The sequence below is a fragment of the Hyperoodon ampullatus genome, assembly GCF_949752795.1.
Source record: "Hyperoodon ampullatus genome assembly, chromosome: 9".
Classification (NCBI taxonomy): domain Eukaryota; kingdom Metazoa; phylum Chordata; class Mammalia; order Artiodactyla; family Ziphiidae; genus Hyperoodon; species Hyperoodon ampullatus.
The window spans coordinates 22,175,677-22,202,996 of NC_136922.1; the positions used below are offsets into that span (position 1 = coordinate 22,175,677).

The 27,320-nt window shown below is 51.5% G+C and overlaps 1 protein-coding gene across 1 annotated transcript; it reads right to left on the reverse strand.

Moving 5' to 3' along the window:
• Positions 1 to 2,696: 2,696 nt before the first annotated feature.
• On the reverse strand, positions 2,697 to 25,830 carry NPC1L1 (NPC1 like intracellular cholesterol transporter 1; the record flags this gene model as incomplete). The annotated part of the gene is made up of 19 exons (XM_079711815.1): positions 2,697 to 2,896; positions 4,669 to 4,831; positions 4,909 to 5,022; positions 5,181 to 5,412; positions 5,622 to 5,772; positions 6,878 to 6,933; positions 7,097 to 7,223; positions 7,810 to 7,934; positions 8,098 to 8,288; positions 16,962 to 17,051; positions 17,328 to 17,465; positions 17,911 to 18,038; positions 18,166 to 18,280; positions 19,406 to 19,588; positions 20,008 to 20,136; positions 20,381 to 20,553; positions 20,858 to 20,958; positions 23,265 to 24,790; positions 25,777 to 25,830. 19 exons carry the CDS (start codon positions 25,828 to 25,830, stop codon positions 2,697 to 2,699), a joined length of 3,996 nt encoding a protein of 1,331 aa, XP_079567941.1.
• Between the last annotated feature and the right edge of the window lie 1,490 nt (positions 25,831 to 27,320).

Here is a 27,320-nt window from a genome sequence, read left to right on the forward strand (position 1 = left end):
ATGCACAAATATTAAATGGAAAGAGCTAGGTGCAGAGTAGAGAATCTGGCGTGCCATCCTGTGAAATATACATATACGTATGTATGTGTGTGTAGTATATACATTGTATGCGTAGTATACACACAGCGTGTATACGTGTCCTAAGTGTCTGTCAAAGCATAATCTTAAACTAAAAATATAACACTCATACAAATATATAATGAACACATGTGAAACATTTATACATTTTAAGTAACCAGTGATATGACAAAGCTAGTTTGGAGAAGCTTTTGGAGAAACTGGGTATTTATCAACACTTTGAGAAAACAGAGTAAGATTGCTAGGTGGGATACGAAGCTGGCTGGTGTCCTACAAAATGATGTAGATTATCTTTTCCAGTGGATAGAAATGATTTGCATCTCTACTGGCCTAAAATCTAGAGGTTAACATATATCTTCATAGTGCATGGGCGCTAATGAATTGTAAATAAAGGCAAACTCAGATAAATTGCCCTAGACCAGTGGTTCTGAAAGTTTCTGGACTTAGGACCCATTTACTGGGAACTCCCTGGCGGTCCGGTGGTTAGGACTCTGAGCTCTCACTGCCAAGGGCCCAGGTTCAATCCCTGGTCAGGGAACTAAGATCCCACATTTCATGAGGCGCGGCCAAAAGAAAAAGAAAAAAAAAGGACCCATTTTCACTCTTAAAATTTATTGAAGACTTTGGAGTCTTCAATATTTTATGTAGATTATGCTTATAGGTAGTTACCATATTGGAAATTAAAACAGAAAAATTTTAAATATTTCTTTATGCATTCTAATAACCATAAAAAACACATTACATATTAACATATTTTTATGAAGAAATAATGTTCTTCAAAGCAGTAAAAGTTTGTGAGAAACATAGCATCCTTTTAAATTTTGCAAATCTCTTTACTATCTAGCTTAATTGAAGACAGCAAGATTCTCACATCTGCTGCATTCACTGCATTGCAATATGTTGTTTTGATTGAAATACAAGAAACCCAGTCTCGGGGCTTCCCTGGTGGCACAGTGGTTGAGAGTCCACCTGCCGATGCAGCAGACACGGGTTCGTGCCCCGGTCCGGGAAGATCCCACATGCCGCAGAGCGGCTGGGCCCGTGAGCCATGGCCACTGAGCCTGTGCGTCTGGAGCCTGCACTCCGCAACGGGAGAGGCCACAACAGTGAGAGGCCCACGTACTGCAAAAAAAGAAAACAAAAGCCTGACTGGTCTTCAACTGTCCAGGTCATCAAAAACAAAGAAAAGGAGAGTCTGACAAACTGTCACAGCCCAGAGGAGCCTAAGTAGACATAACATCTGAGTATTATGTGGTGTCCTGGATGGGATCCTGGCACAGAAAATGGACACTAGGTAAAAGCTATGGAAATCTAAACAAAGTATGGACTTTAGTTAGTAGTAATTATCAGTACTGGTGCATTAATTGTACACTGACAAGTGTATCATACTAATGTAATATGTTAGCAGGGTAAACTGGGTGGGGGGCATACAGAAACTCTCTGTACTATCTTTGTAATTTTTCTGTAAAACTATTCTAAAATTTAAAAGTCTTCTTTTAAAAAGGTGCTTTTAAAAAAGGGATAGTCATCCATAATCCTACCCCCCTGCCTCCCAAAAGTAAGTGGAGCGTTTTGTTGGTATTGGTGCAGGGAGAGAGGCAGCCTCATCCACTGCTGGTGTGAATAGGGCAACCTCTCCGGGAGGCGTTCGCCTGTATGCCGTTCAGCGCTACAGCGATGGTAGCTCCCCACACATAGACAGGAGACGTGTAAGCACGTGCTCGTCACACAGGTCCATGGTTCCATACCTGAAATCCCCTAGGTGAGCTGAATTTCAGAATTTAGAACATTTTTTAGAAAGGTAATTTGATGCTTACAGTACATTAGATACTAGACCCCAGGAGGATCTGGGGCAGCAACACGAAATCAAACTCATTAATGCACTGAAATATACGACTATTCACAACAAGTTGGTTGAACAGTGTAAGTATCGTATTTATAGAGTATAAATAGATACATCTTGTCTGATTGGTTTTTGCCACCAAATGAGTTTGTCCCAAACTTACAGGAGAAAAAGAGACAAACACAGTAGGTTTTCAGAGCTTTGGGAGCTCTGAATTCCACAAAAGCAACTGTGGACTTATAGCAGAAAAATAATTGGGGACAATGTGATTGCCCACTAGCTGGGGAATGGATAAAAACACCGTGTTCGTTCACACAATGGAATGCTGTGTCGCAGTTCAAATGATTGGACTAGATCTCCACGTGTCAACGTGAATAAATCAAAAAAATGTATGTTGCGTGCAAAAAAAAACCTCATTGCAAAAGGATAGGTCAAGTATAATATCAATTAAGAAAAACTTTTAAGTGTGCAATAATATTATATGTTTACATACACAGAACTAAAGTTTTAAAACTTGCATGAGGAGGACACATGTCAAATTCAAGAGGTGGATCAGGACCGGATCACACCCACGCCATCGCGTGCCACCTCCATCATGATCGTGTGTCCCTGTGGGTGAGACCTCATGGCCAGAGGGTGACCTGTTGTGGGCACTCCTGTGGGGACAGCCTCTCCCAGGCCCTGAGGGGGAGGATGGGTCAAGGGACCCCCACAGAGGAGCCCTCATGGCCCCTCAGGTCAGGGCCGGTGAGCTTGGACAGGGGCTCTGGCTCCATCAGAGCTTCTGCTTACTGTGAGACCGAGAGCTACCCAGGCCACCCTCGCTCTTGGCAGGATGTTCAAAGCCATAGTTGACATAGACACTGTTGGCCGTGCTCGTCGGGGCAGGGCACTTTGAGCAGGAGGCCGCCTTGGCCGCAGTCACCTCCCCCTCCTGCTTCTGCAGCTCCACCAGAGCTGGGTTGACATCAGGCCCTGCAGAGGGATAGGTACAGAGGACCACGGTCAGGGAAGCGGCATGCTGGATGCGGGGCGCAGGCGTTTGCCGTGGCCTAAAAAGGAAGTTCCCGAGAGCGAGAGCTAAGCCCGAAGCCCTCCACCTCCACCACTGCCCCTCGCCGCAGCCCTCACCCCACCCTACGCCTACATGCCAGTAGCCGTTTCAGCCGCCATCCGCGCCCAGCCCCTGGCCCACCTGCCTTCCAGTGCAGACCCCTGCCATCTGGGGATCTTGCAGGGGAAGCCCCCGGACGCCCATGGCCTGTGACTGCGCCCCCTCCTCTCTTCCTGGACACCCTATGCAAGCGCTCCTTGCCGAGAGAAGCCGTTCCTCACTCTGTTGTCAGACTCAGGTCAGGGAGGGGCCCAGGGGCCTCTGCGCCTGCCACTCGCCTCTCTGTCAAGATCCCCTGAGGGGGCAGGACCTGCGAGCTCCTTCCTCACTCCCGGCCACTCGGAATCTCCAAGGGGTGCCCCGACCTGTGGGACCTGTAGCTCCCCAACTGGGTGGCCCCTGGGGCTGTCCTCCTCGCCACCCACCATCCCCAATACACTCTCCTCTTCCAAAGGGGGTCAGGAAGTTTCTACAAGATGCTGCTGCCTTGGGTAGGGGTGCTGGAGCTGTGTGGCCTCCAGATACACTGCGTGTGACCAGCTCTGTGACTGGGGTGGGAGTCTCAGTTTCCTCATCGGTGAAATGGGGATGAAAACATCACCTACCTCCAGAGGTGATAAGACGATTAGTGCACATATATTAGAGCACAAACACACCCTTCTGTAAATGTTTTCTCTAAAATTACCGTTATTATTATTCCGGGTGTCAGGGAATGGTGCAGCATTGAACTGCTCTCAGCTTGCCCACCGTAAGAGGGGGGACGCTTCGTCCTGTGGGCCCAGTTTAAATCTCTGCAGGGGTGGGGCGGTGGAATTCCCTGGTAGTCCAGCGGTCAGGACTCCGTGTTTTCACTGCCGAGAGCACGGGTTCAATCTCTGGTTGGGAACAAAGGTCCCGCAAGCCGCCCAGTGCAACCAAAACAAAAAATCTCTTTGTGGGGACGGGGTGTGTAAATGACTGTGCTCAACAATGAGGAAACGGAAATGCACGTGTTGCTGGTAGGAGTTTAAATGGTAAAACTTGCTGGAGGGCGTTAACCATTGGCATGAATAATCAACATTCACATATTGGACTTTCTCCAGGAAATATTGGAGGATGAGGTCAAAGGTTAACTGGTTAAATGGATTGTGGCTGATCCATAGGAGAGGATATGTTTTTCGACTGCAAGCAGTCACCCATGAATGAGTCATGAAATCAATTTCGCAGATAACACCAGCATTTTTTAAAAAATCAATGATAGACTAGAACAGAAAATATCCGAGGCTTCTCCGGCAGTGTTATTTTGTCAAATGCTTGTTCTACTCTGCCTGTCCGTGTCTGTGCCTATACACATCACCTCTCAGTGTGAAAATATATTTCTTGCTGAAGGTCATGATCAAAAGTTCAACAGCACTCAGCACAGAACCCTACGGCCACTGAAAGTGTCTGAAACACACATCTGACACACAAAAAAGATGTTTTCACATGTTAAGTGAAAAACCGCAGTTTTTCCAAACCAGGAGGAATTGTGTGCTCGCAATTTGGACAGTGACTGTCCCGGGTAAGCAGGGCTGTGTGTGTTCGTGGCATTTTGCCTGTGGCCTGGAGTCATGAGGGAGGGGCCTGGCAGTGTCAGAGGAGCCTGGGCACTCACCCAGGTAGCTGAGGATGACCGGCAGGAAGACCAGGCCGTGCAGCAGGCCCAGCACAGTGATGAGGAGGTTGAGACGGAAGAAGAAGGTCTGGATGAGCTGCGCCTTGGCCAGGCCCAGGACGAGGATGCCGGGCAGGTTGGTCATGGCCACTCCTGCGAACACCTGGGGGTCACAGGTGGGCGTCAGGCTGGGCACGGGGCAGCCGGCCGAGGACTACATGAGGCAGCCCATCCACTCACCGCACTGCCCATGAAGATGGTGGCCTCCTTGGCCCTCTCAAGCCGCGTGGGCTCAGTGCTGATGGCAAAGGAGCGGGTGATGTGGGACACGAACTCCACAGAGATGCCCACCGCCTGTGGGGAGAGAGGGGGCTTCAGCCACAAAAGGGCGGGGGCAGGGGTCTCCACCCAGACCAGCGGGCAGCACCTAGACTCTAGAAAGGGCTGGGGTCGTCCTATGAGGCCAGCACCACTCCTGCCCTGGAGCCCCGCCCCTTCAGCCAGCAGGCTACCGTGACCAGGTTGATGAGGGACACAGCATTGTAGCTGATATCCCACAGGGTCATGAAGCCCACAGTGTCCACCAGGATCATGATGATGGAGAACAGGTTGAGGAGGCCAGAGCAGATGTCCATGCCCAGCAGGAAGCAGCAGACAGCGAAGGTGGGCAGCAGGCAGATGGTGAGCATGAAGAGCCCCTCAGGGATCACGGTCAGGTACTGCTCATAGAACACGTTGGTGATCCTGCGGGTCACAGAGCACAGTCACCGCTCCATGGCATCCCACGCCCACTTCAGGATGAGCATGCAGCTAGGGGAGGGTCTCAGGGGGCCCGGGCCCAGGTGCAGCCCGAGCCTCCCTGCTGGAGCCCATCCCCACCCAGCAGCCGCCCTCACCAGCCCAGCACCCTCACTCGGGCCCACCTCCCTGCATCCCAGTGCCCAGGGACTCACGTGTAAGGGAAGACCTCGAAGTTTGGGTTGGTGCCCGGCACCTTCCGCAGGTCGGCGGTGATGTTGGCTGACAGCGCCCGAGCTGCCCGCAGAGCCTCCGTGTAATCCTGAGAGTTCTTCAGCGGCTTGTGGTAGGCCATGAACCGCGAGGCTGCAAAGGTCAGAGCCTGTGCCAGGAGCCCTCAGAACCCCCAAGGGATAGCGCCCAGCTGGGTTCAGGACTCTGCCACCACCGTTTGGGAATTCTTAATACATTCTGAGCAAAGAGCCCTGCATGCTGGTTTGGCCCCAGTCCTGCAAACTCTGCAGCTGGTCCTACTGCTGTGCAAGACTCAAGTCCCAGCCCTGCCTCTGATGGATAGAGCTTACAGAGATCTCCCAGGACTTCCTGGTGGCACAGTGGTTAAGAATCCGTCTGCCAATGCAGAGGACACAGGTTAGAGCCCTGGTCCAGGAAGATCCCACATGCCACAGAGCAGCTAAGCCCATGCGCCACAACTACTGAGCCTGCACTCTAGAGCCTGTGAGCCACAACTACTGAGTCCATGCACCACAGCTACTGAAGCCCGCGTGCCTAGAGCCTGTGCTCCACAACAAAAGAAGCCACTGCAATGAGAAGCCCAAGCACCGCAAGGAAGAGTAGCCCCCTCTCACCACAACTAGAGAAAGCCTGTGTGCAGCAACGAAGACCCAATGCAGCCAAAAATTAAATTAAATTAAGAAAAAAAAAAGAAGAAGAGATCTCCCAGATGAACCCAAACGCTGCTCTGTATGGTTTCAAAACATGCATTGGATTCTTAAAATTCATTTAATTACTTTTCCAATGAACATATTCCTATAGGAAAGGACCATAAAGGGAGACAGAAAAATGGAAACAGCTGACTTAACAGAGCTGTGCATCAGGGCACCCACTGGGTAAGTACAATAGTCATTCATTTAACCAGCTGCCAACTGCCCACATCTGGGTGTGACTTGTGCCTGAGAGAAAAGGATGTGGGTGGCTCCCGAGTGTGGCATCAGCCACTGAAAAGTCCATGAACGTCACACTGACCTTGGATTTGGGGGTGGGGAGAAGGAAGCAGGGCAGAAGTGGGGTAAAGTCTGAGGATGTGGAGCTGGGTAACGTGACCTCTGAAAATAGGGCCAGGGCAGTTAGAAGTCCCCCATAAAGGAGGAAGGAGAGAAGGTTCCCTGGGACTCGTGGGGCCCCTGGAGCAGCTGGCTCTGGTCTTCCCTCCAGTTGAGGCCGTGCTTACCTAAGATCTGGCCATCTGTGCCCAAATTCACAGAGGTGCTGTATGCTGCCAGGCCGCTGCAGGGAGAAGACCAGAGCAGGTTAGCCAAGGATCGGGCCCCCTCCATGTTCCTGGCCTATGGCCATTCCCAGAGAACCCACACTGCCTCCTGCCCCTCTGTGCCCCCGCCTTGGGCGCCCACACAGCTGTCCTCCCTGGGGGACCCGCCACCCCGCCTACCCTTTGGGACATTTGATGTTGGGCTCATCGTTCAGGAACCAGGGAAGATACTTGTGGAACTGCTCCACTGATGGCCGGACAGACCCTGCTGTGGGTCTCATGCAGGTCTTCAAGCAGGCCAAGGAGTCTGCAAAGACAGCAGGGGCTCCAGGTGGCGGCACCCCCAAGGCCAGGCAGCACCCCCTCTGCCCGCCTTGTGGTCCTTTCCCATCATGATCCCCATGCACTGCCACTGCCGCAACAGGCATGGGTACTTCTGGAGAGATTTGCATTTGTCTCTAACTACGGGAGGAGTTCCCCTCTCAGTTATGGAAACGGCTGGTACCTATGAGCAAGTGAGGCAGAGAAGTTTGGGGCAGAGAAGCAGCCACCACGGGGCCTCCCCACTCCGCCTACAAGCGCAGCTGCTGCGGGGTAGCGCCACGTGCTGTTCTCACTCAACTCCCTCGGCATGTGAGCAGCAGCCTGCCCGGCGGGTGTGGACACAACTCAGCAGGGGCATGAGGGGGTGACTGCCTGGTGGACCAGCTGGGCGTCCACACATACGGGTGCAGTCCCCCACACCTGTGCTCCAAGACGGGACCCTCCCGCCCCGACTGACCCTGCCGAAGAGTGGGAGGGGCTGAGAGATCCTCCACCAGTCCTCTCCTTTTTCTAGCCTCAGTTTCCCCAAGATGTAGTGGGCCCTGAGCCCCCAGAGGCCCCATACTCACTGACAGTCGAGGGGCAGAACTCATCTTTATTGGGGCCAGAGACATAAAGGCGGCAGCAGGAAGATGAAGACAGCCAGTCAATGAAGTCGTCCACCCAGGAGGAGGCAGGGATGGCCAGGTAAGACCTGAGGGTCGGGGAGAGGAGCTCAGGGGACAGGACCACACAGCCAGGCTGTGGCGGGTCCTTCCTATGGTCCAGGCTTCACTCTGGGCCTCCCCAGGCACATGGCAGCAGGTGGGCAGCAGAGCAGGGTAGGGGGACAGACAGGGGTGGGCTGGGGCACTCACTCATCAGGGAACTCGGCGGCGTACTGGATCTTCTGGGTTAAGGAGAAGTTGTTGCAGCCTGCGCTGGAGCAGATGGCGTTCAAACCTGCCTTACTGGAGAAGTTGTAGCCCCCAGTGGTTACAAAGTAGACTGGGACCCCCACCTCAAAGTAGCGGTTCAGAAAGAGGAAATAGTCAAGCAGGTACGAGTCCTGGAACAGAGGACAGTCAGTGAGGCCAGGGCCAGACACACCCCAAGAGCCTCGCTCCAGCAAATGCTCAAGAGGTACACACACAGAGGTGCATGCTCACAGGGGTACAGAGATACGTGCTCACAGAGTCACACGTACGGTTCCATTACAGATGTACATGGTCAGAGGTGTGCCCATAGAGGTACACACCCCAAGGTACACACATCCAGGTATATAATTACAGGTACATGCACAGAACACACTCATGGAGGTACATGCACAGAGCATCATATGCCAGTCTGTATGAACACACTCTCTGACACACACACAAACATATACACATAATTTTACCCCTTCTTATCATCCCCAGTTTGGTACAGCCACAGTCTAACAAGCTGGCCTGTGACCACAGACTGCACGGACACGCACATGTAAACACCCTTGTGCACACCCTCAAGGCCATGTGCCAGGCATCTGCATGGCCTGTTCCCTTCTCCTATAACGTAAAACCTCAAAGTGACATCAGGGATGATGTTGGAATAGGAAGAACCAGAATTCCACCTCCCCACCAAGACTCCAACTGCACTGGCAGAATCTGTCTGATGTAACTATTTTGGAATTCTGGGGTCGACTGAGGGCTTGAAGCTTCCAGAGAAAGGCTTGGATGGTTCTTAGCATGGTACTGGCTACTCATCCTTTATCCTCCCAGCCTGAAGCAGGCAGCCATGCATGCATTCCAGGAACACTTTGCACACAGCTTGCGGGATCCAGGGTAGGCTATAAGGCCCATCTCTTAAATATCAAGGATATATGTTCTGATCACTCATTGCTGCTTCTGATATCCATAGAGCAGACACAGAGTCAGACACCATTAAAACCTTCACCTCAAGCTGAAGTTACTTCCAAGATATTTAAAGAGCAAGTGCTTGATTTATTGTTTTTCCCCTTCATATCTCCCTTTTTCTCCTTTTGAGAGCCAGACCTTTAAGGAACATGACACTCAAAATCAACCACAAATACAGGGGAATTTAAACAGTCACTGCACATGCCCAGGGAAAGGTGAAGGCTCAGAAAAGATCTGTAAAGAATTTAAATTTACATCTCAGGCTGATCTCCAGGACAGAGACATCAGTAACAATTAAGTTTTTAAAAATAAATAAATAGGGCTTCCCTGATGGCGCAGTGGTGGAGAATCCGCCTGCCAATGCAGGGGATATGGGTTCGACCCCTGGCCCAGGAGGATCCCACATACCGCGGAGCAACTAAGCCCTTGTGCCACAACTACTGAGCCTGCACTCTAGAGCCCGCGAACCACAACTACTGAGCCCACGTGCCGCAACTACTAAAGCCCATGCGCCTAGAGCCCGTGTTCTGCAACAAGAGAAGCCATGACAATGAGAAGCCTACGCACCGCAATGAAGAGTAGCCCCCGCTCACTGCAACTAGAGAAAGCCCATGCACAGCAACAAAGACCCAACACAGCCAAAAATAAAAACAAATAAATAAATTTATAAAAATAAATAAATAAATAAGCAAACCCTGCGGAAGGAAGAGAATCTGATCTCTAGAGTTACTGTGAACTCTCAAATGTCCATTTTTCAACAACAACAACGAAAATCATAAAACATACAAAGACTCAGAAAGATATGGCCCATACCTAGGAACAAAAATTAATCAACAGACACCATCCCTAAGAAAGACCAGACAATGGATTTATTAGACAGAGACTTTAAAACAACTATCTTAGAGATGCTCAAAGAGCTAAAATAACATATGGACAAAGTCAAGAAAACAATGTATGACCAAAATGGAATGATCAATAAAGAGAAAACATAAAAGAGAACCAAAAAGAAATTCTGGGGCTGAAAAGTACAATAATTAAATAAACAATTCACTATAGGGATTCAAAAGCATATTTGAGCAGTCAGAAGAAGAATTACCAAACATGAAGATTGGACAATTGAAATTATCAAGTGAAGAAGAGAAAGAAAAAAGAATAAAAAAAATGAACCTGTGGGACATCATCAAGTAGACCAACATATGCATCATGGGAATCCCAGAAAGAGAAGAGAGAGAAAGAAAGAGGAAGAAAGATTATTTGAAGAAATAACAGCCAAAATTTCATAAATCTGATGAAAGATATGAATATAAACATCGAAGAAGCTTAACAAACTCCAAGTAGGATAAACTCAAAGAGACCCACACCAAGGCACATTACAATTCAACTGTTGAAAGATAAAGACAAAAAGTGAATTTTGAAAGCAACAAAAGAGAAGAAGCTTATCATATACAAGGATCCCAAATAAGATTATATGCACAGTTCTTATTAGAAAACTTGAAGGCCAGAAGGTGGTGGGTTTGTATACTCAAAGTACTTAAGGAGAAAAAACTGTCAACCAAGAATCCTACTTCTGGCAAAACTGTGCTTCAGAAATGAGGGGAAAATTAAGGCATTACCAGATAAACAAGTGCAGAAGGAGTTTGTTGCCACAAGACCTGTCCTGCAAGAAGCGCTAAAAGGAGTCCTTCAAGTTGAAATGAAAGGATGCTAGGGTATAACTCAAAGCCATATAAAGAAATGAAGATCAATGGTCAAGGTAAATACATCGAAAATTATAAAAGCTAGTTTGATTGTAACTTTGGTTTGTAACTCCATTTTTTTATTTCTACATAACTTAAGAGACTAATACATAAAAAATTATTAGTCTGAGTTTTTGGATACACAGTACATAAAGATGTAATTTTGTGATAGCAATGACTGAAAGGAAATGGAAATGAACTGTATAGGAACAGATTTTTTCTATGTAATTCATGTTAAACTAGGATAAATTCAACAAATTTTAGGATATTTAATGTAATCTCCTTGGTAACCACAAAGAAAATAGCCATGGAATATACACAAAAGGAAATGGGAAAGAATTTAAGCATTTCACTATCAACTAAACAAAAAGAAGATAGTAATGCAGGAAATGAGACAAAAGAACTATAAGGTATATAGAAAACAAATAGCTCAACGACATAAGTAAGTCTTTCCTTATCAGTAATTACTTTACATGTAAATAGACCACTCTCTCCAAAAAGAAGTCAGAGGTTAATAGAATGGATAAGAAAAATATGATGTCTATAAGAGACTCACTTGATATCCAAAGTTGCCCACAGGTTGAAAGTGAAAGTATAGAAAAAAGATATTCCATGCAAACAGTAGGCAAAAGAGAGGTGGCTATCCTACTACCAGGTAAAATAGACTTTAAATAAAAAGGTTACAAAAGACAAAGAAGAACATTATATATTAATAAAAGATTCAACAAAGCAAGAGTAAGTGTGTATAAACAGTTACACACCTAATGAATGACCGTCAAAATCTATGAAGCAAAACTTGATAGAAATGAAGGGAGAAATAGAAAGTTCTACAATAATAGTAGGAGAGTTCAATACTCCAGTGTCAATAATGGTAGGACACACAGACAAAAGATAATTAAGGAAATAGAGGACTCGAACAACACAATAAACCAACTAAATCTAACAGACATATACAGAAGCTCTGCCCAACAACAAAATACATATTCCTCTCAAATACACATGGAACATTCTCCAGGATAAACCATGTGTTTGGCCACATATTAGGTCTCAACATTTAAAAAGATAGTTATCATATTATGTATATTCTCAGACCACGACTACATGAAGTTAGAAATCAATAACAGAAGGAAAACTGAAAAATTCACAAACTTGTAGAAATTATACATCACACTCTTAAACAACCAGTGGGTCAAAGAACAAATCAGAAAGGAAATTAGAAATTTACAGATGAATGAAAATGAAAACATAACATGCCAACACTTATGGGATGCAGTGAAAGCAGTGCTAAGGAGGAAATTTACAGCTATAAATGTTCACAATAAAAAAGAAGAAAGATCTCAAGTCATCATCCTAACTATACAACTTACAGAACCAGAAAAAAAAAACTAACTAAACACAAAGCTGCCAAGACAAAAGAAATAATAAAGATTGGAGCAGAGATAAATAAAATAGAGAATAGGAAAACAATATAGAAAATCAATGAAACCAAGAATTGGTTCTTCAAAAAGTTTAACAAAATCAACAAAGATTTACTTATGTTGACTAAGAAAAAAGAAAAGACTCAAATTACTAAATCTGAATTGAAAGTGGGGACACAACTACTGATTCTACAGAAATAAAAGGAATTTTAAGTAAGTACTATGACCAATTGTATGCAAACAAATTGGATAACCTAGATGAAATGGACAAATTCCGAGAAACACAGAGCCTACCAACACTATTAAAAGAAGAAATAGAAAATCTGAATAGACCCATAACTAGTAAGGAGATTGAATCCATTTTCAAAAATCAACTCAACATAGAAAAGCCCTGTACCTGATGACTTCACTGGTGAATTCTACCGAACATTTTAAGAAGAATTAACACCAATACTCCTCAAACTCTTCCAAATAATTGAAGAGGAGGAAACACTTTTAGCTCATTCTATAAGGCCAGAATTGCCCTAATACCAAAGCCAGACAAAGACACTACATGAAAAGAAAGACTACAGACAAATATCCCTTATGAATATTGATGAAAAAAATCCTCAACAAAATACTAGCAAATTGAGTTCAACAATATTTTAAAAGGGTTATACACTGTGACCAAATGGGATTTATCTCAGAATCCAAGAGTGGTTCAACACATGAAAATCAGTCAATGTAATACACCACATTAATAAAATGAAGAGAAAATCACATGATCATCTCAAGTGATGCAGAAAAAACTTTTGACAAAATCCCACGTCCTAGGAATTCCCTGGCAGTCCAGTGGTTAGGACTCAGCGCTTTCACTGCTGTGGCCCAGGTTCGACCCCTGGTTGAGGAACTAAGATCCTGCAAGCCGTGCAGCGTGGCCGAAAAAAAAAAAAAGAATTCCACATCCTTTTATGAAAAAAAAAAACTCAGAAAAGCAGGAGTACAGCAAAGTTCCTCAACATGATAAAAGCCATAGATATGAAAATCCCACAGCTAATATCATACTCAGTGGTAAAAGACTGAAAGAATTTCCTCTAAGATTGAGAACAAGATAAGGATGCCTGCTTTCACCACTTCTATTCAACATAATACTGGAAGTTGTAATCAGAGCAGTTAGGCAAGGAAAAGAAATTAAAGGCATCTAAACTGGAAAGCAAGTAAAATTATCTCTGTTCATAAAATACATGATCTTATATACATATATAAAACTCTAAAGATCCACCAAAAAAAACCACTAGAACTAATAAATTCAGCAAAGTTGTAGGTTACAAAATTAACACACAAAAATCAGCTGTATTTCTATACATGAGCAATGAGTAATCCAAAAAGGAAATTAAGAAAACAATTCCATTTACTATAGCACCATAAAATACTTAGGAATTAACTTCACCGAGGAGGTGAAAGACTTATACACTGAAAACTACAAAACATTGCTGAAAGAAATTAAAGAAGACAGAAATTGAAAGACATCCAATATTCATGAGCTGGAAGATTTAATATTGTTAAGATGTCAATAGTACCCAAAGCAATCTATAGATTCAATGAAATCCCTATCAAAATCCCAATGATTTTTTGCATAAATACAAAAATCCATCCTAAAATTCATACTGGAATCTCAAGGGACCCCAAATAATTAAATAATCTTGGCAAAGAAGAACAAAGTTGAATGACTCGTATTTCCTGATTTCAAAATTTACCACAAAGATACAGTAATCAAAACAGTGTGGTACTGGCACAAAGACAAACACATAGACCAATGGAATAGAACAGAAAGCCTAGAATTAAACCCTCACATATATGGTCAAATGATTTTTGACAAGGGAGCCAAGACCATTCCCACCAACAAATGGTGCTGGGGAAACTGGATATCTACATGCAAAAGAATGAAGTTGGACCTTCAAAAATATACATAAATACATATAAAAATCAACCCAAAGTGGATCTAAATTTATGAGTTAAAACTACAAAACTCTTAGAATAAAACATAGGGGGAAAACTTCAGTACATTGGATTTGGCAATGATTTATTGTTTTTTGTTGTTGTTCTTCTTCTTCTTTTTGGCCACACCACAAGGCTTGTGGGATCTCAGTTCCCCAACCAGGGACTGAACCCGGGCCCTGGCAGCAAAAGCCCAGAGTCCTAACCACTAGACCATTAGGGAACTCCTGGCAAAGATTTATTCTTGAATATGACACTAAAGGCACAGTTAATGGACAGAAAGATAGACAAATTAGACTTTATGAAAATTAAAACCTTTGGTGCATCAAAGTACACTACCAATAGAGTAAAAAAGCAACCAACAGAAATGAAGGAAATATTCACAAATCACATATCTGATAAGGGATTAATTATCCAGGATATCTAGAGAACTCTTAAAACTCAACAACAAAATCCAACCCAATTCAAAAATAGACATTTCTCCAAAGGAGCTATACAAATGGCCAGTAAGTACATGCTTAACATCACTAATTGTTAGGGAAATGCAAATCAAAACCACAATGAGATACCACCTCACACCCATTAGGATGGCTATTATCAAAAAAGAAACAAACAAACAAACCAAAAAAACCCAGAAAACAAGTGTCGGTGAGGATGTGGAGAAATTGGAACCCTGTGCGTTGTTGGTAGGAATGTAAAATGGTACAGCTGCTGCCGTGGAAAACAGTATGGAGCTTCCTCAGAAAATTAAAAACTAGAATTGCCATATGATTTAGCAATTCCACTTCTGGGTATATACCCAAAATAATTGACAGCAGGGTCTCAAAGAGATACTTGTAAACCCATGTTCATAGCAGCATTATTTCACAATAGCTAAAACATGGAAGCAACCCATATCCATCAACAGAAAAATGGTTAAGGAAACTGTGATGTATATGCATTCGTATATGTAGGAATATTCTTCAGCCTGAAAAAGGAAGAAAATTCTAACACATGTTACAGCATAGCTGAACCTTGAGGACATTATGCTAAGTGAACTAAGCCCATCACAAAAGGACAAATAACATATGATTCCACTTACATGAGGTACCTAGATTAGTCAACTTCAGAGACGGAGGGTAGGATGGTGGGTGCCAGGGGCTGGGGGGAGGGGATGGGGAGTCAGTGTTTAATAGGGACAGAGGCTCAGTTTTGCAGGATGAAAGAGCCATGGAGACGGATGGTGGTGAGTGTTGCACAACGAGAACGTACTTAACGCCACTTAAAAATGGTTAAAATGGCAAATTTTGGGCTTCCCTGGTGGTGCAGTGGTTGAGAGTCCGCCTGCCGATGCAGGGGACACGGGTTCGTGCCCCGGTCCGGGAAGATCCCACATGCCGCGGAGCGGCTGGGCCCGTGAGCCATGGCCGCTGAGGCTGCGCGTCCGGAGCCTGTGCTCCACAATGGGAGAGGCCACAACAGTGAGGCACGCGTACCGCAAAAAAAAAAAGGCATATTTCATGTTACGTATATTTTACCAGAAAAAAAATGGAAAGAAATAAGTTTTATAACATCATAAGAAACAAACAAATCTCCCCCAAAGAAAAATAAACAAAGGGCATAAACAAAACCTCAGCTGGGTCTTGCAGCCCATCACCACCTTCCTTCTCGCTCGTTGGCTCGGCCCACCAGGCCCCTGATGCCCGTCCTGGGGGCACTGGGGACCCTCTTCTCTTCAGCCCTGTGAGCAGCCCCCAGGGCCACCATGGGTGGCAGGGTCATTCTGGACCCTTGCTGGCTTTGCTGCCTCCTCTTCCTCCCTATGGTGGCTCGAAGGTGCCATCCTGGCTGTTGGCTCTCCTCCTACCTCATCTTGCTTCCAAGGCCAGCACCACCTGCAGATGGCTACCCAGACTACTCATCCCAGGGCTCCTGCCAGCACCCGGACTCCCATCACCCTGCCCAGGGTGGCCCTGCATGTCCGAGCCCTCATGATGCTCTCTCTCCCCCGGAGCGCGGGCACGCAGACCTGCTTTCCCCCAGCCACCAGCCCACACCACCTCTGGTTGCACATCCAGACGAGCCTCTCCGATGTGTGCTTGCTGGCCCCAGCCTGGCAGTCAGCACCCTTCCCCACGCCCGAGCCCCGGCCTCCTGCTCTCGGGCTCTACCGCCACTCCTCCCCACACCCCATCACTCCCACACCCAGGAAACACACCTGGATGCGCCCCAGCCTCCCACGGGTCTGTGCTGTCACCCTTGCTGCCTTCCTCTGCAAATCCCACTAATGCTCAGATGCCCCTCGATCTGTCCTCTGCCCAGGACCCTCAAGCCACAGAGGTCTTTCCTTCCACAGAGCTCCCGACCCTCACTGTCTTTCAGAGGACGGTACGGTGACATGGGCTGCTGCGGAGCCCAGGCCTGAGGATGTGGAGTGCCCAGCAGAAGGCAGGTGCTCAGCAATCCTGCCCTGACAATCATCTCGATCGGCTCCCACGTCCAGCCCCTCGGGTTCCTGGTCATCTCCCTCTCGTGGCCTGGGGCTGGCGCTGAACTCTTGCGCTTTCCACACATGACGTGGCTTCTCTTCCCAGCTCCACGTGATGAGCGGTCCTGCACTCCTACCACGGCCCTGCTGCATGCTGCCCCACCAGCTGTGTGCTGCTGAGCCTCCCCACGTCCCTGGGGGCCGAGGGCAAGGGAGGGAGGGCACCCACCGGTGGCCCCAGGGCCCGCTCACCTTGGGCAGGGCCAGCTCCTGGTCCAGCCCCACTTTGATGTAGCACATGAAATACAGACTTGCTCCAAACATGGCCAGGAAGAGCAGCAGCTGGGGAGGGAAGCACCATGTGAAGGCCTCCTGCCCAGCAGTTCCCCAGGCTGGGTCTGGGCAGGGTCTCATGGGGAACATCCTGGAGTTGGGCAGACTTGAATCTCAGCCTCCCTCTTGCTTCAGCTCCTGGACCTGGGCAAGCTCGACACCCCTCCAAAGATGACGGGCGAGGCGAGGGTCCAGGTTGAGCAGAGCCCGCCACCCCGGGCACTGCCAGGACCCCTGTCCCCGGGTGGTGCGAGGCCCCCCAGCTTCCCCTCCGTCCCCACTCACCACGACCACACGGGTGAAGCGGTGCAGCAGGAACGGGACGTAGAACTTGCGGAAGCATCGGAGCAGTGGCCCCTCGTCCTGGCTAGGCGGGGGCAGGTCCCGGGCTCTCTTGCAGCAGCAGACGTCCAGCCGGGAGGCCTGGAAGGAGGCAGGCGCTCAAGGTGGCCCCAAAACAGACCCCGGGGACCACCTCCCTCCCATGGGGTGGGAGAGCCACCTTCCGCAGGTGGTCCGTGCCAGCACCGCCCAGTGCGGACATGCCACCGTGCGTTGCCTTTATCTCTAATTTCTACCTTGATAAAACACCTTTGAATTTTGCACCATCACGGAAACAGGAACTCCCTCCCTGTCAGTCTCTCATTTATATTTTATGTCATGACCTCATGTACTTTAGGAGGTTTGATCATATTCCCCCAAATGACCAAAACGAGGTTGCTTTGGGACACTGGGGACTACGTGGCCCAAACATTCCAGCACTCTGTTGCTGCGCTCAGCGCCACACTCTGAGCCTTTACTTCTACAAAGTAAAGCCACCCCAGCCCGAGCCAAGATGGGGGTCCCTTGCTCTCTCCACCTCCCCTACCTCCTGCCTCCTGCTGTCAAGGGAGAGCAGGGCCACGAAGGCTGACATCTGCAGCAGGAAGTCGAGAAGCACCGCAAAGCCGGAGGTCAGGGCAAAGGTCCGCACAGCTGGCATGGGGGTCAGAGCTCCTGGTGGAGGAGGGGACCAGGGGTGAATCTCAGGGCCCGGCACCCGCTCAGACGGTACAAAGGGAAAGGAGGCTGCCAGCCTCCAAGAACTCCCAGTACCTGGTGGGGAGGGGCTGCCCCGGCTCACCTAAGAAGAAGCAGATGGCCTCGGAGAGGCTGCAGAGCAGCATGCTGGGGGCCACTCTGCCCAGGGCTCGGCCGATGTGGGCCTCTCGTCCCTCCTCAGGCCTCCGTGGCAGTCTCTGTGTGGGGACGGCAGGGACACGGTCAACATCCGGCCAAGGGCTCTGTCCCTCGCAGGCCAGCAGGGAGCTGGCACGTGCCACCCGCTCCCCCAGGCACGGCCGTCGCCTGGAGACCCAGCCAGGCCTGAGGAAATGGCTCCACCCTCCCCAGTGCGAGCAGACCCTGCCAACACTGTGCTCGGCCACATCTTTCACGTCTCGGGGTCTGGCCCAGAAAAATGCTTGGCATGTCTGGGGATGCCCATGGCATCCTTGCTCTGACCCATCGTGGAACCCTAAATGTTCACTAACAGGAGAGGCTAAATGGGCCCTGACTTGTCCTTCCATGGAATGCGACCTAGTAGCACAAAGACAGAGGTGGCTGTATGTGGAACAGGAAGAACAAACCTGACCCCATATTGGATCTCTAACCTTTGTGCTCTGTTGCCTGTGCTTAGTCATGCTGGCTCTGGATCTTTTGTTAAAGAATGTTGCCTATGGCCTGAAATATACATGATGGCCCATTCTCAAGGCTTTGACCTTTAAAGGTATAACACTTTTCCATTCACGTAGAGAGAAAAAAGTTGCAGAGCAGAGTCTAACATTTGTCTTGTTGGAGGTTTATAGGGACATTGTGACCAGACCTACATGGACAGCTGCAAGAACAAAGGATTCCTAGCACCAAAAAGTTTGTAACAACAAGCCACACCCCCTCCCATTTTAGTATAAAAGAAGCCTGAATTCTAACTCGGGTAAGATGGTTCTTTGGGACACTAGTCCACCACCTTCTCAGTCTGCTGGCTTTCCTAATAAAGTCACTATTCCTTGCTTCAACACCTCGTCTCTCGATTTATTGGCTTGTCTTGCAGCGAGCAGTATGAGCTTGGGCTCAATAACATACGTGCTATGTGACACGCTTACCAGAGAGTATGTGGGGCTGACAGAGAGCAAGTTAGGTGACACAAATGGTATGAATACATTTATGTGAAAGATAAATAAACGCAAAGCACTGTTTTCTACAGGAATTGTACACATGGACATCAGTGCTTAGGAAGAGGCCATAGGAAGCCCAGCAAACCCATGCAGGGCTGCACCTGGGCATGTAGGGGCAGCTGGGGGTATGCAGAACTCCTGCCCCCTTACCTGGTACTCGAGAACGAAGATGAAGATGTTGTCGGCCCCCACGGCAAGCACCAGGAAGGGCACCACTTGCAGGATCACCAGTGAGGAGGGGACGCCCAGGTAGGAGAAGAAGCCCATGGAAGCCAGGACTGCTCCCAGCACCACAGCCACCCCGCCCAGGCCCAGCGTGGCCTTGGAGTCCACCTGCAATGGGATCAGGCTCAGCCTCCTGGCTGCAGGGCTGCCAGATGTGCCCCCAACCTGAGTTAGAGGAGGGCAGAGGGCAGGCTTGCTCCATGCTTCTGTGTTTTGGCCACTTTTCCGAGCCGTCCTCCCGAGGGCAGGCCCTGTGAGCCTGCCACTTCTACCTCAAGCGTGCATTGTAAGACAATGTAAATACTAGCTTTGCATTTGCACAGGTTGGGGGTGGGGTACTGTCAGGGCGCAGAATGAAAACTCGCATGGCCTTTAGAAACAGCACACTTCAAGAAGCATCACCCTTTGGGGGAGCCGCTCTGGGTGTGTCCACTCTGCTGTTTTGAAGTGCTCTGGAAAGCAGGTTGGAAAGGTTCTAAGCACCCTGATGGGCCATCCCCACCCTCGCTGCTCCCCTCACTTCTCACCAGGACTCGGCGCCAGCTGGAGTAGCTGCCCAGGGCCAGGGAGATGTACAGGAAGATGACAAGGTAGCTGACAGCGAAGATGGGCAGGTCCTCGGCTGTTGTGCTGTTGATCTCATCCTCCAGGGAGCGCTGTGGACGCACACCCGACCAGCCCCACTGACCCAAGGGCTCGGCCAGCGGGCACCGTGTGCATGAGCCACTGTGAGCTCCGGCAAGGCTGTGAGAATAGCTGTCGCACCACCCCATCCTCCTGGGCAGGCAGACGCTAGCTAAAGGTCACTCAGGAGGGACGAGGACACGATGGGGACACAAGACCCCACCCAGAGCCACTTGAACTGTCCTCCCCAAAGCCAGGGGATCCTGCAGCGCCTACCTCTGCCATGAATGTGACCTGGAACAAACCAGCCGTCCGACGCTGGAAGGCTCGCATCTCCTCCAAGAAGGCCCCCTCCCAGAGCTTAGCCTGGGCCAGCCGGGGGTCCTCAGGAGGGTAATTGTTGAGGGAGAAGGTCATGACCAGGGCCTCGGCCTCAGAATAGTCCTTCCCTGGAAGGAGAAATGCTCAGCTACCCTCCAACCGCACCTCTGCTTCCCTCCCTGACCCCCGCCTCACCCGTTTCCCCTCCCCCTCCCCGCCTCATTCAAGTCATTGTCGAATGACTACACCCCGCTTCCCTCTCTCAGCCAAAGGCAAAGCCTATGGGCCCAGGCACAGAACCAGAGAATCTGAGCAGGGCTGGGAGAAGATGAAGGGGGTGGCAGAGGAAGCCCTTTGCCACTCCCATCCTTCTGCCCTTGACTCCTGCCCCGTATGTCCCCTCATTGTCCTCCCGGGGGCCACCCAGCTTACCTTTGTAGCCCCCCATGGCGAGGAAAGGGAAGATGGGTGCCCCGTAGTCAGCCATGCAGCTCAGGGCCAGGGCCGTGCCATCTTTGTAGGTGAGGGGGGTGCTGGAGGGAGAGGAACGCACCTTTCCTGACCCCACTCCCATCTCTGTGGCCCGGGTGCCCCACCCCGGACCCCCAGCACCATCGCCTGACCCTGTGGTCAGAACATTTCTGGGCCCAATCCAGAATGAACTGGAGCTCCCTGAGCGGGGCCTCAACTCTCTCCCCTCATCCCAGCCTCACCCTCCTGGCTCCGCCATCATGTCCTCCCAGATGCGGCGGGTGGGTGAGCGTCACACACACTCCCCTGGGCGGGGGGCCGGAGTCTGGCACACAAGCCCCCCGGGGTCCTAACCACCAACAGAGCCACGCAAGCCTCACGCTGCCCTCAGCCTCCTCCTCCCGCCAGCCCAGAACCCTCCAGGCCCAGAGGTGGGAACTCCTTCTTTCCTTGGACAGCGTGCCAGCCCTGCAACCTCGGGCAGGTCTCCATGCCCTCCACTGAGCCCTTTCTGTGAACACATCACACGTGCGTGGACGAAGCGCTCATTGTGAGCCAGTGCGTACGTCAGTCACCAGCTGGCTGGGAGTGCTGGTTGCTGTGTGACCTTGAGCAGCTCACCATACCCCTCTGAGCCTCAGTTTCCATGTCTCTGAAATGGGGATAATCGGGCCACCCAAGAATTGTTGTGAGCATCCAAAATCAAAGTAAAGCCAACTCGAGGACTGGAAACCTGGGGTCAGAGCTTCCTCCCTGACCTGCCTGTTCTGAGCGCCAGCCCTGGGGCTGAAACACAGACTCTGGGAAGCAGCCCAAACTTGGCTCACCTGAAGGGTGGGAGCCCTGGCTCCCCCGTCCAATCCAGAGGTTCTCAGGGTGGCGTGGGGGCCTCGGGAGCCCTGGAGACCCTTTCAGGGGTCTGCAAGGTCAAAACTATCTCCATAATAACACTAAGATGCTGTTTGCCATTTTTACCCTTATTCGATCTCGAGTCTGTGAAGTACAGACAGTTCACTGACATGGCTCTAGTTTCCATATTGCAGCTAACATTTAAGAAAAGATCACTTGGGGACTTCCCTGGTGGTCCAGTGGTTAAGAATCCTCCTTCCAATGCAGGGGACGCGGGTTCGATCCCTGGTCAGAGAACTAAGATCCCGCGTGCCAAGGGACAACTAAGCCCACGCGCCTCAACTACAGAGAAGCCCGCATGCCGCAACTAAGACCCAACGCAAAAAAGAAAATAAAGATCACTTGCTGAGCTTTGGTGACGTACCAGAGAAAATCCACAATTCTCTGGAAAGGCTATTACAACACTCCTCCCTCCTCTGGCTACACGAGTGTGTGGCCAAGCATTCTCGCTGAGCTTCAACCAACAGGCCAAACGCAGAACCAGATGCCGGGATCCAGCATCTTCTGCTAAGCAAGACCCTAAAGAGATTTGCAAAGATGCAAAACAATGCTACTCTTATCACTCCTGACATTTTTGGTACAGAAAATACCATTCTTTTTCATAAAAATATGTTATTTGTGGCAGCATGTAATGAGCCTATTATTGTTATTTTTTGAAGAATTAAGAAATATTTTGTCATTTCTCAGTTTTACTTTCTCACACGGTAAATGTCAGTAGATATAACCTCTATCCAAACGCAAGCTCTCTGGAGTCCTCGGTCTTTTGTCACGGTGTGAAGGGACCCTGAGACCAGGCTTTTGAGGGCCACTGCCCATTCCAACCCCAGAGAGCCTCAGCGGCTGCCTGCCCACCTAGCTGCTCCCCTCCAGGCTCGGTAGCTCTGAGACCTTCGCTCTTGGTCCCAAGGCCCAACGCCTTCACTGGCCTCCTGTTTGCACCACGGCAAAGTGGACACAGCCGGGGACAAAACTCCAAACAGCGTGAGGGGGTGTAGCTGCAGCCTGCACAAGGGTACCCGGCCCAGGCGAGCAGGACCTAAAACCAGCCCCGGCCCCTGCCCTGGCCCAGGGCACCTCACGGGCTACCCATGGCCCTGCTGGCCTGCATCCAGGCCCAGCACAAAAGCAAAAAGGAAAATAACGAAGCACACCCATGAGCAGGGCCCTCAGATTCCTCTGCGACCCTTAGACCAAGAACATGCAAGGATGAGCCCTATGTCAGGAGCGCTGCAGAAAGACCGCGTGGAGGCTCTGATGGTCAGGTGCAAAGCAGCTACAGTGAACACGCACCCCACTTAGGGCGTGCGGGAGCGAGAGGGAGCACGGAGAGAAATGGCACGTCGCCACCCCTGCGACCGAGACCCAGAGCCACATGGGGCCCCTCAGTTTGGGCTGTGTACCTGGCCTGGGCGCCAGGGGGCCCACGCCAACCCCAGAAGCCACGCCCGCGAGGACTCACTTGGCGCAGTAGAGAAAGTGGTCCTTCCAGTCCACCTGGGAGGTCTGCCCCGACAGCGTCTGGTTGGCCGTGAGCAGCAAGCGTGTGCGGTTGTTCTGGAAATACTGCAGGAGGCTGTTGACGCAGCAGTCGGAGAGACTGGCGTTGTGCGGGTTGAGGGGGGCGTAGCAGGTGTCCCGCAGGGAGACGTTTCGCTGCTCCTCTGGCGACCACACCTGCAGGCGCCGCAGCCTCTCCTGCAGCTCCAGCACCTCCAGCAGCAGGTCAGAGGACAGGATCCCACTGAAGTTCTTGGGCCCCAGCAGCAGGGAGTCATACCTGTAGCGGGGCCGGCTAGGTGCCGTCAAGAACACCTGGTTGGTTCGGAAGAAGGGGCCAAAATGCTTGTCGTGGAATGCCTTCTCACTTCGGGCTCGGCTGCTGGGGGCTGACCACAGCTCCACGGGGTCTGTGGTCAGTTCTATAAAAGCCAGGCCCCCTGCCATAAGCACCACCACAGCAGTGGACACCACCAGGACCGTCACTGGCCACGAGGCCACCCACGTGCCCCAGCACTGGAAGCACTGGCTGAGGGCGGTGTGGGTGGAGAGGCTGAGCCGGTGGGCGAGGCTGATGCTCGCCTTGGGGTCGGGCGTCTTGCGCTGGCACCGCTTGGCCAGGCGGGACCACAGGAGGAAGGCGGTGAGCAAGGCGAAGAGAGAGCAGAGGATGAGGATGAGGGCCTGGCTCCCTACCATCCGGCCCAGGTAGAAGGTGGGGTCCAGGGCCTGGGGCCGGGCGATGACGGGGCAGGAAGCAGCGCAGTCCTGACAGGAGCAGGCCGACGTGCCGTTGCCCTGGGACTGGTTGCAGGGCACGACCTCACCATTCAGAAGTTGCATCACGCTCCCCTCGGCCTGGCTAGGCTCCCACAGGTGAAAGGTGATGTCCAGGGGTGCCAGGCCGTTCCCCGTGTCCCCCTGGAAATCGAGCCAGCGCTGGGCATTGCAGAGGGCAGAGCCGTAGACACCGCACATGGTGCCCACCGCCAGCGTGGCAGCCGCAGGGATGCGCACCCGGCTGCAGGAGTTGTAGGTCCGCTCGGCGAAGCTGCGCTGGTAGTAGGCCTCATAGGCCACCACCGCCCGGGGCTGGCTGTCCCACTGCCTGGCCACTCGGGTCACATTGATGAAGAGGCTCTGGTTGGAGCTGCAGGTGTTGTGACAATGCAGGCTCACGAAGTTGTCAGAGCAGGCAGGGCAACGGGTGAGGAGGGCCTTGGTGACCCCCAGGCTCAGGTCCAGGGCCACCAGCTGTTTGGGGGAGCAGCAGGCGTAGGTGGTGTTGCGGCCGGTGTAGAGGCGGGGACAGATGCTCTGCAGGAGGGCCAGGTGGTCCCCCGTGACGTGGCGGGCAGGCGTGTTGTCCAGGCAGGACACGTTGGTCAGTGACGCCAGGCTTCCAGACAGCTCCGGGTTCTTCCCGCACTCGTCGTAGAAGGCGCAGTATCCGGGCTTGTGTATGGGCGTGTACAGCTCGCTCTGGACCTGTGGAACAGGGCAGCGTCACCCCGAGCCCCAGCGCCGGCCAGCACCTCTAGGTAGCTGATGGGGCAGTGGGCAGCCAGGACAGGCGTGGAGAAGGAAGAGAGCAGGGCGGGTGAGGGGTGGATGCCAGGCAGGTCCAGGATGCTAGGGATCCCAGGGGAGCGCTGGAGAAGGTGGGGTGCCAAAGCAGCACATGGGGCTCCCAGTGGTGTCTGAGGGTGGTGAGCAGATGGGAACAGCCAGGCCTCCACCCTGAGCGACAGGGTCACTGAAGAGAGAGGTGACCTGGCACATCTGTCTTTAGCAAGGTCACTCCGGAGGGTAAGGGGAGAGTAGGGAGAACGGGGTCACCCAGGAGACCCCTGGAAGCCACTGTGTGGTCCTGCTGAGAAACAATGACCCCTGGACAGGTGGAGGGCTGCTCCAAGGGGCCGTGTGGATGCAGGTCCTGTGCACCTGGGGCACCATTGCCGTTGCTGGCAGCTGCCACCGTGCCCAAGCTGCAGCCAGGGCCCCTCTTGGTGATTCTGAGCAGAGCTTCCCCTGCCCTTACCTGCTGGGTGCTGAAAGCCTTCACCCACCTTCCCAGATGTGCAAATGAGCAAGAAACTTGAGAGGCAAGACCTCCTCCCAAACCTAGATGCTAAATCCTCATCAGGTGATTCCCCCCTTGAACCCATGCCATCAGCACCCCGGGACTGGCTCCTTCCCTAACCTTCCACCAACCGTCTTAGGCCAGGACACCCACAGCGGACCAGGAGTGGGAGGCACTCAGTCACAGCCAGTCCATCTACCCCCTGCTCAACGCTTGTGTCCATCTAACCCCGCGACCTGAAGACTTGAGCAGCTCAGGACCCTCGACCTGCACCCCTCCTCTGGGGAGCCTGGGATCCCTCATCTGTTTAGAAACTGCCCCCTCCCCAGGCCCTCTCTCACTGTTGCCAAGCGGCCCCCTGCCTGGGGTGGACACAGGGCCTGGGACTCACCAACTTCAGGAGAAGGGCCCAGAGCAGCCAGCCCTTCAGGCCGACCTCCACCATCCTGGCACTGGGAAGGGGTCAGAGGGTAAGTGAGGCCAGGACTTGGGGACAGCCAAAGGCTGGCTCCTGGCAATACACAGAGCTCACTGCGGCCGTACGTATACTAAAACTGGGGACGGCCTACGAGGCAGCTTCCCCACCCGGGACAGTGTCACCCGATTGAGTTGGGGACCAATGGGGCTGAGCCCTGCACCTCCCAGGGCTCCCAGCTGGTTAATGATCCACCTCACTTGTCCCTCTCACCTTTCGCTCCACCCTCTCAGATGAGCCTCCCGGGGTGTCCCCTTCACCCACTTCCCAAAGTGACCAAGGCCAGAGGGCTGAGCGAGCCAGAGACCTCCCGTGAGCTCCCCAAGCGGCCTCTGTTGCAGGAGGTCCCAGGCCCAGGGACAAGTGGGAGACGTGGCTGGGCCTGGGCACCGGCCCTCTGAACCTCTGTTCGCGCCCCCAAGCCCCAGCCTCAGACCCCTCAGTCTCCCCAGTGCCCTCTTGGGTCCAGGCCAGCTCTGGCTGGGACACACCCTTTCACTGTCACCCTTAGCAACTGTTGTTAATTAATATTAACAACCCGATAGCAGAGGGGGCAGTTAGGGGTGGAGTGACACAGGGACAGTAGGGTGGAGGGGCAAACACCAGCTCGCTGGGGTCTGACAGTGCACAGAGACCCCAGGTGTGACGGGTACACACAGCCTTGCTCCTCCGCCCCGGGCCCCTCCCTTATGTCCCGTGCCTGGGTCTGTCCCCACCAACCATGGAGGGGCTGAGGGTCGCTGGGAGCCCCCGGCAAGCAGCCCCACCCACCCTGGGCCCAGGTTACACTTCATTCACCTTCCGCTCCTTCCAGATAGGGAGCTCTGAGGCCTCCCTTGGGCTCTCCCTATCACCAGAATGGGTCAGACCTTGGCCCCCATGCCAAGGCCGAGCAGATAAGGGCAGCCCGTGGGGACTACCTCTCATGTGGCCACCTGCCAGAGGCAGCTGCAGGAAGGAAACTGCTGTCTCCCTGGCCTTGTGTTTGCTTCATAGACCCTGGCCTGACTCAGAGGGAGCCACCCAACACAGACAGGGGGAGACAGAAGCCAAGAGGGGGGGAACCAGACGCCAAGGGGGGATGCCAGGGCAGGTGCAGGCGGACCCCGAAGCCCCCAGTCAGCCACGGTGGAGAGGAGAGCCAACGGCCCAGGGGCTGCCGTGTGCAGTGACCTCCATCCGGCACCTCCCAGGCCCCGCCCCCATACACCCTGGCAGGCAGATGCTGGGACTCCAGCTCCCACCTAGGGGCTCTGTCCTCTCTCCTAGATGTCTTTCCCCCGAAGCAGATGCTGAGGCAGGGATTCCAATGCAAAGAGTTGATTTGGAAGGTGATCCCAGAGGGCACCAGCAGACAGTGGGGATGAGCCAGGGGATGGAAGGAAGCAACCAGAGTGCATTGAAGAGTGGGCCCCTTGGACTTCCCTGGCGGTCCAGTGGTTAGGTCTCCACGCTTCCAC